The following is a 13,472-nucleotide window of genomic DNA, read 5'->3' on the forward strand; positions in this document are numbered from 1 at the left end:
TCATCAACTCCTCTCCTCTAACTGACTGTCTTCAGCCCCTCTCTCACCGCCGCAATGTTGCATATCTAGCTGTCTTCTACCGCTATTTTCATGCCAACTGCTCTTCTGATCTTGCTAACTGCATGCCTCCCCTCCTTCCGCGGCCTCGCTGCACAAGACTTTCTTCTTTCTCTCACCCCTATTCTGTCCACCTCTCTAACACAAGAGTTAACCAGTATTCTCAATCATTCATCCCTTTCTCTGGTAAACTCTGGAACTCCCTGCCTGCTTCTGTATTTCCACCTTCCTATGACTTGAATTCCTTCAAGAGGGAGGTTTCAAGACACTTATCCACCAATTTTTGACCACTGCTTTGACCCTTTTATGGGACTGGCATTTCAGTGGGCATTTTTTTTATTAGATTTTTGTTGCCCTTGGCCAGTATCCTTCCTACATAAAAAAAAAAAAAAAAAGATGCACCATGCACCCCTTACCCAACTCACACTTCAAGATCACTAAATAGACCGGGTAGCCATGCATTGCTACCTCGGTGTGGACGAGTTGCAACAGCAACTGCAAGGCAGAGGTGCAACACCTGGACAAGTGCCATGCTTGCAAATGAGTACTCAAGGCACTGTCTTGAGGAGGCATGGGAGCATCCAGTTCACATCTAGTTCTGTGATTTTGGTTATTAATTGATTACACAAGCCCAGTGCTCTTACCATGTCTGACAGGGACACAAAAGCCTTGAAAACCATCTAGAATGAAGCATTGAAATATACCATGGCCAATTTCTTCCTCAAAATATCTCAGTGGTATGACCACCCAGATCACATCATGGCTCTTCATGCTACCACAAGGGGATGTGAGGCCTAGGGAAATGGATCAGCAAGGCTGTGAGCAACATCTAGGAGCTTGGTGTCTCATAGGAGGACATGAGGACCACCACCACACCAGCAGTGGGACGCACCAGCTCCCCATGGTCACAGATGCCAATGCAGCTTATTATCAAGCAACGGCGACACAGGAACCAGGAGTGCACCACTGCTGTGCTGTGACAACACAGCCTGCAGAACATTCACAACATTGGGGATGCACAAACAGCTGTGTATTTAAGAACATAAAAACATAAGAAATAAAGGAAGCTGCAAGAAGCCACCAGGCTTACACATGGCAGTCCCTGTATGAAACATACTTACCTATTTCCACCTATCATCCCAATCCATAAACCCATCTAATCTTCTCTTAAAGCTCCCTAATGTCTTAGCACTAACAACATGATTAATGAGTCTGTTCCACTCATCTACCACTCTATTTGATGGCCAATTTCTTCCTATCTCTTTCTTAAACCTAAATTTTTCAAGCTTAACTCGTTATTTCTTGTTTTATCCTGGTTGCTGATCCTAAAAATTTTGCTTACATCCCCCTTATTATAACCCTTATACCACTTACAGACTTCTATCAGGTCCCCTCTTAACCTACATCTCTCTAAAGAATATAAATTTAACAGTTTCAATCTTGCCTCATACTCCACCAATTCTCCTTATCCCCTGTATCCTTTTAGTCATTCTCCTCTATACTGATTCTAACAGACCTATATCTTTCCTATAATGTGGGGACCAGAACTGCACAGCATAGTCTAGATGAGGTCTGACCATTGGAAATTATAACTTTAATATTACTTCAGTTCTTCTACTTTTAACACTCCTAAAAATGAATCCTAATACCCTATTTGCCCTGTTTCTGGCCTCTATGCACTGTTTTCCTAGACGGAGTTCAGAGCTAACTATAACTTCTAAATCTTTCTTGTACCTTGTACATACCAGAGTTTCGTTGTTTATTGTATACCTACTATATGGGTTTCCTCTACCTATGCTAAGTACTTTGTATTTGTTGATATTAAACTGCATTTGCCATCTGTTCATCCATTCATTCATCCTATCTAAATCTGCCTGCAAGGTGATAGCATCCGATTCTGGCCTAATTAATGTACCTATCTTTGTGTCATCCACAAATTTACTAACATCACTACTAATTCCACTTTCAAAGTCACTGATATATATTAAAAATAACAATGGCCCTAATACTGATCCCTCTGGCACCCCACTAATTACATGATTTCACACATGGATCCACCAATCTACACACTGGATTAGCTGGTGTAGCCTTTGTATGCCACATTAAGGACTCTGCCAGAGCCGCTGTTGCCGCCGCCACCAATGCCACCACCACCACAACCACCACCATCACCACAGCGACAGCTCAGGTGATTGACTTCTTATCCTCCATGCAGGGAGAGCTGGGAGTCATTCTAATGGCAGTACAGGACACCCACACCTCATGTCACCACAATGTCGTCATTCACACAGACTCCATGACAGCCATCATGTCAGTGCAGCAAGAACTCAACCTAATAATACACACCAGTCACACAACAACAGGAGACATACAACACATGACCAGAACAGTTTGCATCAACTGGATCCCATCTCACAATGGCATAACAAGCAATGACAAGGCTGATGGACTGGCCAAGCAAGGAGCTCATGAGCGAGTGGTGTGCCTTCAAATCCCCAGGACAGTGAGACAGCTAAGGCAAAATAAAACAGTGTGTTGATGAGAGGCAGACATAATGGGCAGGGGAAGTCCAGTAAGATAACAGCCACAGCACATGCTGGCTGGCCCAAGTTCAAGCAGGATGCATCAGCTGGGCGCACCCTATCACAGCAAGGCAGGCTGAGGTGGTGGCGTTCAGAATCCACCTGGGTTATCCCTATGGCTGGGAGCTGGGATTTGCCACCTCAGAGGAGAAGCCACCTGTGTGCAGTGAGGGAACAACACACCCTGAAACACTACACAAGAGACTGTGCTTGTGTACATGATCTGCTCGTGGATAGTCCTGTGCCCTCCCTTAATCTTGCAGACCTTACCCTACATTTTATTAACACTCTCCCAGAAACACTATGAGTACACCCAGGTTTCTGTGATATTAACTTGCAAATAACTAATGTCTACACATCTTGATCTATTTCCATTATGTTTGCTCTGTTCCCCTGTAATCTCAATACCAACCTATAAGTGATAAGACTGGCTCTTGGCTGATGTCTTTTTACAATACTGTATACATATATGCATTATGAATAAAAGTACTGAATCTGAATCTGAATCTCTCCCCCCATTCATTTTATGTCATTTTTGCTTCATTCTTTCTCACTCTTTCTCACCCTTGTCTGCATAAATTCATTTTCATTCTCAGGCTCATTCTATTTAAGCAATCCTTAGGATTGTTCTTACCTTCACAGAGAGAGAGAGAGAGAGAGAGAGAGAGAGAGAGAGAGAGAGAGAGAGAGAGAGAGAGAGAGAGAGAGAGAGAGAGAGAGAGGTCTCATTTTAATCAGTCATACACCTGGCCTATTTGAGTCTTGCATTTGGCAGAAGCCTCAAGCCTGTCACTGCTTAGTAGTATCACATCACCCAAAAGTGCTTTCTCTCTCTCTCTCTCTCTCTCTCTCTCTCTCTCTCTCTCTCTAATTGTATCAAGTATCAAGTAAGCAAGCATAATATCGTTTGTGGAATATATGATACTTTTTTGTGCCAAAAAATTACGATGATGAGTTATGAGGAAAATTCATTATAAGCAGTCTTCCAGAACACATTTTGCTCGTAACTGGAACACCCTCTGTGTATATATATATATATATATATATATATATATATATATATATATATATATATATATATATATATATATATATATATATATATATATATATATATACACGATGGAACCTCAGTTTTTAAACTTAATTCGTTCCTGAATGTTGTTTGAAATCTGAAATGTTTAAAAACTAAAACTATTTTCCCCATAAAAATCAATGTAATTAAGTTTAATCTGTTCTCAGACATCCATCCGCCATGTCTTAGCAGGTAATGACTGATGCTCCCACTGCTAAGATGGCTACTCCATAACATCTCAAGCTTAGAAATTTTTTTATCCCAAAAGGATGCACTGAATGAACTTAGTGACACAGAAATCATCAAAAGATATTGTTTAAACCATGCAGGTATTCTCTTTGTCATCATGTGAGGGAAGCCTTACAAAGTGACACTAAGGAGCAACCCACTCATTGCCAAAATGAAGGTGATCATAACACTTACACATCTTGCTGCTGAGAAAAGCTACTGGGAAAATGCAGTAGTGATGGCAGTTGTGCAGTAGTGATGGCATTGTGGATCATAGAGAGAGCCACAAGAAGCTGAGGATTGCTCCCAAGTGCCAACTTCTTTAATGGGATCACATTTAATTTATTTCAAAGATTGAATAACAGTCTTGCCCTCTATTTCTCTCCTCCAAATATATAGAAACAAAAGAAATATTTATAGAAACTATAAATTAGTAATAAATGGGAGCTTTTGCTACATCTTGTAGTATTTGAAATCAAGTAACTTTGTTCAAAAACCAAATTATGGTATGGCAACTGAAGCAATTAAGAATTAAATTTTTTTTTTAAAAACCAAGTTGTTCGGAAAGGGAGATGTTCAGTATCCGAGGTTCCACTATATATATATATATATATATATATATATATATATATATATATATATATATATATATATATATATACCGTATTTTACGGCTTATAAGACGCTGCACCGTGGAAGACGCAGGTGGTAACTGATATATTTAATGGCAAAAGAGTGTGAGCAAACGTTTTGTTTATGCTTCAAACATAGTGTGAGCAAACATTTTATATATTTTGAGCATAGTAAAAGCAAACGTTTTATATGATTTGAATCAAGATCAAGAGTGGGAAGGCTGCCGCCTGCCACTGCCAGTACCATAATAAACAGAGCGTGCTAAAGGGCAGAGGTTATGCTTAAGGCTAAGCTTGTGGTTCAGCTCCAGGAAGGATTATATATATATATATATATATATATATATATATATATATATATATATATATATATATATATATATATATATATATGCAGCTGGGTTTCCACTAACACACAATATGCTAATGCAAATTAAGAATAACATGGGGATCAGTTTGCCTCCAAGTCATATTGTTACACAGGGAACTTGAAAACCTAATGCAGGGATAGGCCATAGAAAATCAGAGAGAAGTCTAAAAGGCAGGGTAGGTTAACTATAATGCAGACAGAGGGAGCAGGCCACCACCATCCCCACATAACCCGCCACCAGCAGTGATGCCAATTTAGTGACCAACCTGTGTCTGCATGCATGGTAAATGTGCAATTCTCTCTCACAACCTGCAGCAATGAGGTTGCCAATGCTTAAACTAAAAATAGAAAATTATTGTTTATCATTTCAATTTAGTGACAAATACCATAGCTTTGCACTTCCAATGAACCTGATTCAGTATTTTCTGATGAAGTTAAATAAATTACCTTTGGCTTCTGATGTCAGCCGGTCTTGAATCAACAAAGTATTACACTCACCTAGCAAGATCTTGTTCAGATGGAAGGGGGCGATTTGCTCGTGATTCCCTCTGGCGTTGCAGCTGTTCTTCGAGACCACAGAGCCGAGTGGCTTCTCTGTATCTTACAGGACCTTCAGCTTTTTTGCTCATCTGTAATACCATTATAATAATACAATTCATTAAAATACCCATCTTGCACTTTAGGTCATTATTCAATCAAGCACCTGCAAGCATTATTTGGTTTTCTTATATGATGATCAAACATTAGATTTAAACATGAGCTCTAAGCCTCCAGTGGATTGATTTAGTCTGTAGCTGACTAGAAGTACTTTTTGTATTCAATAGTTTAAGTATCAGTCAAAATTTTACAAACAGGCCAATCTTTGTCCAATGATATATCATTGCAAACTTATTTCATTGTTTGTATATGTCATAATATATTTGATTTATCATTTCATCAATGAAGACTGTAGTGCTGACCTTTTACAGTGAACATCTATTCATATATTTCTGCTTTATTTCAATTATATCAAATACATATGACATATATGAAAAAACTGATAAAACGAATGTAAAGCAGGGTTGTCACTTTCAGTTTCAAGAATCTATTGACATAAATTTGCTAGGTTCTTGTGCTTGATTTGAAGAGATCATCTTCAAGAAAATAAACTTATTATTTTGTTGGTTGGCAAACAAAGCATTGACTACAAACCTGGAACAAATTACATGCATTTCAATAAATGCCATAAATAATATATATCAAAGCAAAGAAGGTTCTGGATCCAGTTAATCCATGGTATCTTTATTGCCTTGTAGATTACCTGTAGCCATTTAGGTAAAGAAGAGCATAGTTTCTTGAAATACTTACTATATTTCATTACACAAGTAATGCATCCTCATTCCATGAGGAAGGATACAGGAAAAAGTTTTCATGAGCAGCACCCAATTTATTTTGAAATTCATTATTGATTTGCTTTGTCTGCAGAAGTAAATCAATGTATATTGTAGGACCTTGTTATGAATGTATGTTACTATGCCCAAACTCCTGGAGCATAGCATGATGGTCCAAGAGACTGTTCCTTTCCATTGGGGGCTGAAAGGGCTAAGAGTGTGAATGATATATGTGTGTAATTACCTACTTAGTTGTAATTTACATGGCCTGAGCTAAACTTGTATGGTCCCATCTCCATATCTACACTTGTTCAGTTTTTCCTTGAAGTTGTGCATGCTTGTTGCCAATACTACATCCTCACTTAGCTTGTTCTAAACTTCTATATTTCTCTATGGGAGACTATATTTCTTTGTTACTCAAGGATCTTTCTTTTCTTAGCTTTTGGCCGTGTTCTTGTATGTAACTGGTATTTCATACTTCTCTTAGCAGCAGTTTCTCATTATCCATTTCTTCCACTCTATTCCACAATTTATAAATTATTAAATCTCTTTCACTTCTTTGTTCCAATGTTGGCAGATTAATTTATTTTAACATGTCTTCATATGTTAATTCTTCCAGTTCTGAAACCATCTTCATCACCATCTTTTTTATCCTTTCTATTTTTTTTTTACATCTTTCTTCTTGTGGGAGACCACACTGATTCAGTATATTCCAACTTTGGTCTAAATCTTTCTCATCATATCTTTATCCATGTAGTGGAATGCTGTTGCAATATTTCTCGCCATTTTATATGTATATCTGAATATCTTTTCCACAAGCTTCTCTGACTGTTGGCTATCCTGTATTATCACTCCCAGATCTTTCTCTTCTTGTACTTTTATTATTTCTTCATTTCCCATTTTATATGTCCAATTTGGTCTCTTCACTTTTTCCCATTTCCATTACATGACATTTTTTCACATTAAATTCCATCTCCCATTTCTTACTCCAATCCCAGATTTCATTAAAATCCTCTTGTAGAATTTCAGTCTGTTGTTTCTTGTATGTCTTTATAATTTTGTATAATTTCCAAACAAGCTCAAGTAACTCTTTACTCCTTCAGGCATATCATTTATGTAGATCAGAAAAAGTATTGGTGTCAGCACTGATCTTGTGGTACTCCACTATCTACTTTCCTCCATTTCAATTTTACATCTTTTACTATCATTCTCACTCCTCTTCCTTTTAAATAATTTTCCATACAGTTTTTTTTTTTATTTCCATTTAATCCTCATATATTTTCTAGCTTTCATAATAGCCTGTTGTGAAGAATTGTTGAAAGCTATTCTTTAGATCTAAATACACACAGTCCACCCATCCATTCCTCTCCTGTGTTATATCAGTCACACTTGAATAAAAGCTCATCAAATTGGTTGTACATTATCACTCTTGTCTAAAGCCATACTGTTTTTGTTATTATATCATGTTTTTATAGGAATTCTGTCCAATGCTTCTTTATCACTTTCTCACAGATCTTACCTACTATGCTGGTCATTGATACTTGTCTATAGTTTAGTGGTTCTTCTTTCCACTTTTATAAACTGGCACTATGTCTGCTCTCTTCCATTCCTTGGGCACTCTTCCAGTTGATATTGAGCACTTAATTATGTCATATACTGGTTCAATTAATTGTTTCCTGCACTCTTTTAAAATTAAACCCGATACTCCATCTGATCCTGTTGTTTTCCTCCATCATTTTATAAACTTCTTTAATTACTATAATTTCTCCCACTTGCTTTTTTTGTCTTCTCATCTTGTGGTTCTTTATATTCTGATTCTCCTGAGAAAACTTATTGAAACTTTTTGTTTAGCAATTCACTCATGTCTTTTGGGGTCTTCATATATTTCATTTCCATCCTTCAATCTTTCTAGTTTTGTGTGTGTGTGTGTGTGTGTGTGTGTGTGTGTGTGTGTATTTACCTAACTTCTGCACCATTTCCTGTATTTCATTGATAGTTACATTAATTTCTTCAAGAGAGCTAACTTTCTTGTACTATAAACTTTCTTTCTTTTGTGAAGACTGACTGAAAGGCATCACTCATCATCTCCACCATATCCTCAACCTCTTCATTTTCTTTGCCATCTAATTTTTCAATTATTTCCTTTCATTGTACTTTATTGTTGATATGTTTATAGAGCAGTTTTGGTTGGTCTTTGCATTTATCTATTATATCTTTCTCATGTTTTCTATGCTCTTCTCTTCATATCTTAACGTATTAATTTCTCTTTGTCTCTTTGTCGCAAATTTTGACTTCTTCCTCTCTTCCATTTTTTCCAAGCAGTATCACTTTTTTTTTATATTTCACATCTATTAAACCAATCCTTATGTCCAACTTCTCTTTCTCTTACTTTTGGTACATATCTTTGCACTCCTTCATTATATACTTTGACAAATTCTTTCCATTTCCTTTCCACTCCCCTTACTTCCTTAAACTTAGTCCAGTCAGTTTCTTCAAAGTATTTCTTAAGATGATCAAATTTCCCTTTCTTATAACTGAATCTTCCAATCTTGTGATTTCTTCTCCTGAATTTTTCTTTAAATTCTTTTAAGGTTAGTTCTATTACCACGTGGTCACTTTTTCCTATTGGACATTTGTATTCCATATTATCAACAATTTCTGGTTCTTTTGTAATTACTAAATCTAGTCTTGATGGGTCTTCATTTTCTCTATATCTTCTATTTTCTCTAACCCACTGAGTAAGAGTGTTTTCCGTTGGCAATGTCAAGAGTCTGTATCCCCATGACGAGATCCCTCCTGTGATTGTCAAATCTTCCCGACAAATTTCTTTGCAGTTAAAATCTCCTAGCAGAACTACCCTGTCATTCTTACTCATTATTTTGTCCAAACAATCTCTTGTGTCTTCCAATAGAGTATTATATTCATTAAATCCCATAAGCTTATCTTTGGTGGGACATATATTACAACAAGCGTCCCTAGATCATTTCCTGCCTGTCTTATCTTCACTTCAATAATTTCCTCGTTTCTTTATACAAAAAACACTTCTTTCACTTGTAGCTCTTTCCTTGTCAATCATTACTCCACCACCCTGTTTTAGTTTCTATTCTTCATCCACATACTGTACTTCTCTTCACCAATATTAGCTGCAGTAATTTCATCACTTAATTTAGATTCAGTAATTCCCATGTCAGGCTTATTTTCTCTTAGGAAATCATTGAACTCCTCTTGTGCTGATAATATCCCATTGATATTGGTATATGTCACCTTTACCTCTTTCAACTCTTCTCCCTGTTTCCTATAAACCACTTTTTTTTATTTCATGTCTACTACTTTCCAAGAGTAAGTCTCTTCTTATCCATATTTGTTTAAAGTCATCTTTTTTTAAAGTCTCCAGGCACAAGACAGTACTGTTTCAGCTGCAATTTGAAATCCAAATCTAACTTTGATTGGCCTGTTACCTCCTTCCACATATTTGCCAATCCTTGTCACTTCTTCAATCTCTTCCACTGTGCTATCACTTTCCTCAACAGCTTGACTAGTCACTTTCTTAACCGACTCTTTACTCTTTATTAAACTTCTCTTTTTCATATTTGATAGGTTTCACTTTATCCTCGACACCAAACACTACTACATACATTTTTTTTTTACTGTGTCCCTAACTAACTTCTTTTGCTTGATTACTTTCACCACATTATTTTCCATCTCTTCCTTCAACTGCATTTCCATAATGTCTTTGATTTTTACCTTCTCTTCCTGCCTTTTTTTTTTCAATCCTGTTGCCTTTTATTAATTTCGTTGATATTTTCTGCATTTAAATTTACTTTCTTAACACAGTCCTTAACTTTTTCCACATAACTGCTACAGCTTCTTCCTTAATTCACAGTTTTCTCTTTCTAGAGAAGCTACCCTAACTGCCAATTCATGGATTTTTTTTTGAGCATCAGAAGCTTTCTAAACAGTCATTCTTGGTATTTCTGTTTCTTCTGGTCTAAAACCTCAGAAATCCTTCATACCTGGACTATTACTTCTTCTAACCAACTCTCCATTCCATCTTCATCTTCATTGCCCATTTGTTTACGCTTATCAGCTGTTCCACCTTTCACTTGGCCACCACCACCCTGTGCCATTTCTCTTGTTTATTTTTTTCTAATTACAGGGTGGGACAGTACATATAGCATAGCTCCATACCTTTTGTGACCCTAACTTAGGTCTGGAGTTTGTGTTTATTCCAACTTCTATCTGGCAAAGCTCCATTTCTTCTGAAGCCTTCTCGTAACATGTCTCCTCAAGGCGCACAGCACAGGTGTGAGTGTGTGTGTTTTAATGTAGAAGGGACACCAGCCAAGGGCAAAAAAAAAAAAAAATAAAAATAAATAAATAAATAAATAAAATAAAATAAAATAAAATAAAATAAATAAATAAATAAATAAATAAATAAATAAATAAAATAAAAAGACCCACTGAGATACCAGTCTCTGAATAGGGTCCAAAACAGTAGTAAAAAATTAAAGGATAAATGTCCTGAAACCTCCCTCTTCAGGGAATTCAAGTCATAGGAAGCTGGAAATACAGAAGCGGGCAGGGACTTCCAGAGTTTACCAGAGAAAGGGATGAATGAGTGACAATACTGGTTAACTCTTGCATTACAAAGGTGGACAGAATAGGAGTGAGAGAAAGAAGAAAGTCTTGTGCAGCAAGGCCATGGGAAGAGGGAAAGCAGGCAGTTCGCAAGATCAGAAGAGCAGTCAGCATGAAAATAGCAGTAGAAGATAGCAAGGGATGCAACATTGTGGCAATGAGGAAAGAGGCTGAAGATGTCAGTTAGAAGGGAGCAGTTAATGAGACGAAGAGCTTTTGATTCCACCGTGTCTAGAAGAGCGGTGTGAGTGGAAGCCCCCTCAGACATGTGAAGCATACTCCATATGTGGACAGATAAGGCCCCTGTACAGAGTTAGCAGCTGGAAGGGTGAGAAAAACTGACAGATATCTCATAACACCTAACTTCATAGAAGCTGTTTTAGCTAGAGATGAGATGTGGAGTTCCCAGTTTAGATTATAAGTAAAGGACAGATCAAAGATGTTCAGTGTAGAAGAGGGGGACAGTTAAGTGTCACTGAAAAAGAGGGGATAGTTGTCTGGAAGGTTGTGCCAAATTGATAGATGGAGGAATTGAGTTTTTGAGACATTGAACAATACTAAGTTTGCTCTGCCCCAATCAGAAATTTTAGAGATCAGAAATCAGGCATTCTGTGGCTTCCCTGCATGAACTGTTTACTTCCTGAAGGGTTGGATGTCTACAAAAAGACGTGGAAAAGTGCAGGGTGGTATCATCAGCAAAGGAGTGCATAGGACAAGAAGTTTGATTTAGAGCATTATTGATGAATAATAGGAAGAGAGTGGGTGACAGGAAAGAACCCTAATGAACACCAACGTTAATAGATTTTGGAGAAGAACAGTGACCATCTACCACAGCTGCAATAGAACTGTCAGAAGGGAAACTTGACATGAAGTTACAGAGAGAAGGATAGAAGCTGTAGGAAGGTAGTTTGGAAATCAAAGGTTTGTGCCAGACTCTACCTAAAGCTTTTGATATGTCTAAAGCAACAGCAAAAGTTTCACCAAAATCTTTAAAAGAGGATGACGAAGACTCAGTAAGGAAAGCCAGAAGATCACAAGTAGAGCAGCCTTGACAAAACCCATACTGGCAATCAGATAGAAGGTTGTGAAGTGAGAGATGTTTAAGAATCTTCCTGTTTAGGAGATTAAAAAACTTTAGATAGGCAGGAAATTAAAGCAATAGGATGGTAGTTTGAGGGGTTAGAACATTCACCCTTTTTAAGAACAGGGTGAATGTAGGCAAACTTCCAGCAAGAAGGAAAGGTAGATGTTGACAGTGTTGAAAGAGTTTGATTAGGCAAGGTGGAAGCATAGAGGTGCAATTTTGGAAAACAACAGGAGGGACCCCATCAGGTCCATAACCATTCCAAGGGTTTAGGCCAATGATGGCATGGAAAACATTATTGCAAAAAATTTTAATAGATAGTATGAAGTAGTCAGAGGGTGGAGAGGGAGGAACAAGCCCTGAATCATCCAAGGCAGAGTTTTTTAGCAAAGGTCTGAGTGAAAAAATTCAGCTTCAGAGATAGATATGACAGCAGTAGTGCCATCTGGTTGAAATAAGGGAGGGAAAACAGAAACAAAGGTATTGGAGATGTTTTTTGGCAAGGTGCCAGAAGTCACGAGGGGAGTTAGATCTTGAAAGATTTTGACACTCTCTATTAATGAAGGAGTTTTTGGTTAGTTGGAGAACAGACTTGGCATGGTTCCAGGCAGAAATATATACATGCATGAGATTCTGATGATGGAAAGCAGTAATAAGTGTACAGTTTAAGCAATTACCATTTGTGTTTCAAAATCTAGGTGATCTCCTTCAGTGATACTGCACTACAGCAAAATCCTGTCTTCTGACATACAAAATTTCAGAAAACAAGATGTCTCAGCACTTTTGCAAAATAGTCCTATTCCAAAAGCTATCTGATCTTTTAGTACTATATTTCTAAAAGCTATTGGGATGTGGCAAGTTTAAAAATGATGCCGGCGCACTGCAATCTTCTGCTGTCATATGTAGGCTCTACTGCTAGCTACAGCATCCGTGGGTATGATGGTGTGAGTGGTGTACATGAGAATATTTTGGGCATAAACTTAAAATAGTATATGAATAAAATCCTATTTCTAGGTTTTCTAGAAATAAGCCATGAAATGTTTGTGATTTCTATATAAATATGCCTTGGAGACATTATCTTGTGTTTTCTGCAAATAAAATAATAAATAGTAGCCTATGTTCTCAATTATTCTTTGTTAATATAGCTGATGAAAATCACATTTGATCTTTTGGAATATACAATGTTTCGGCACCTGATTAGTCCCATAGGTGCTGAAAAACAGGACTTTTACTCTATATAGGAAAATGAGACATTTTATGAGGGGGATGGAATTAGGTTCTTTACAATTACCTGTAACATGGATGGGACAGAATAAGAAATGAAGGGGTAAAAAGTACGAACTGGTGTTTTGAGAGAGTTGGCTGGACAGGCAGATCAGTGTGTTCACATGCTTTAGGCATGTACAGAGAATGGAGGACAGTAAACTAGTAGAGAA

At 37.3% G+C, this 13,472-nt stretch overlaps 1 protein-coding gene across 4 annotated transcripts in view; it reads right to left on the reverse strand.

Moving 5' to 3' along the window:
• Positions 1 to 13,472, reverse strand: part of LOC135099898 (dynein axonemal heavy chain 3-like) — a 430,253-nt gene that overhangs the window by 391,842 nt on the left and 24,939 nt on the right. For all 4 annotated transcript variants that reach the window (XM_064002569.1, XM_064002565.1, XM_064002567.1 and 1 more), the window contains exon 6: positions 5,443 to 5,573. In XM_064002569.1, coding sequence (XP_063858639.1) covers positions 5,443 to 5,573 — 131 coding nt within the window. The remainder of the gene's footprint in view (positions 1 to 5,442; positions 5,574 to 13,472) is intronic.

The sequence above is a fragment of the Scylla paramamosain genome, chromosome 4 (genome assembly GCF_035594125.1).
Source record: "Scylla paramamosain isolate STU-SP2022 chromosome 4, ASM3559412v1, whole genome shotgun sequence".
Lineage (NCBI taxonomy): Eukaryota > Metazoa > Arthropoda > Malacostraca > Decapoda > Portunidae > Scylla > Scylla paramamosain.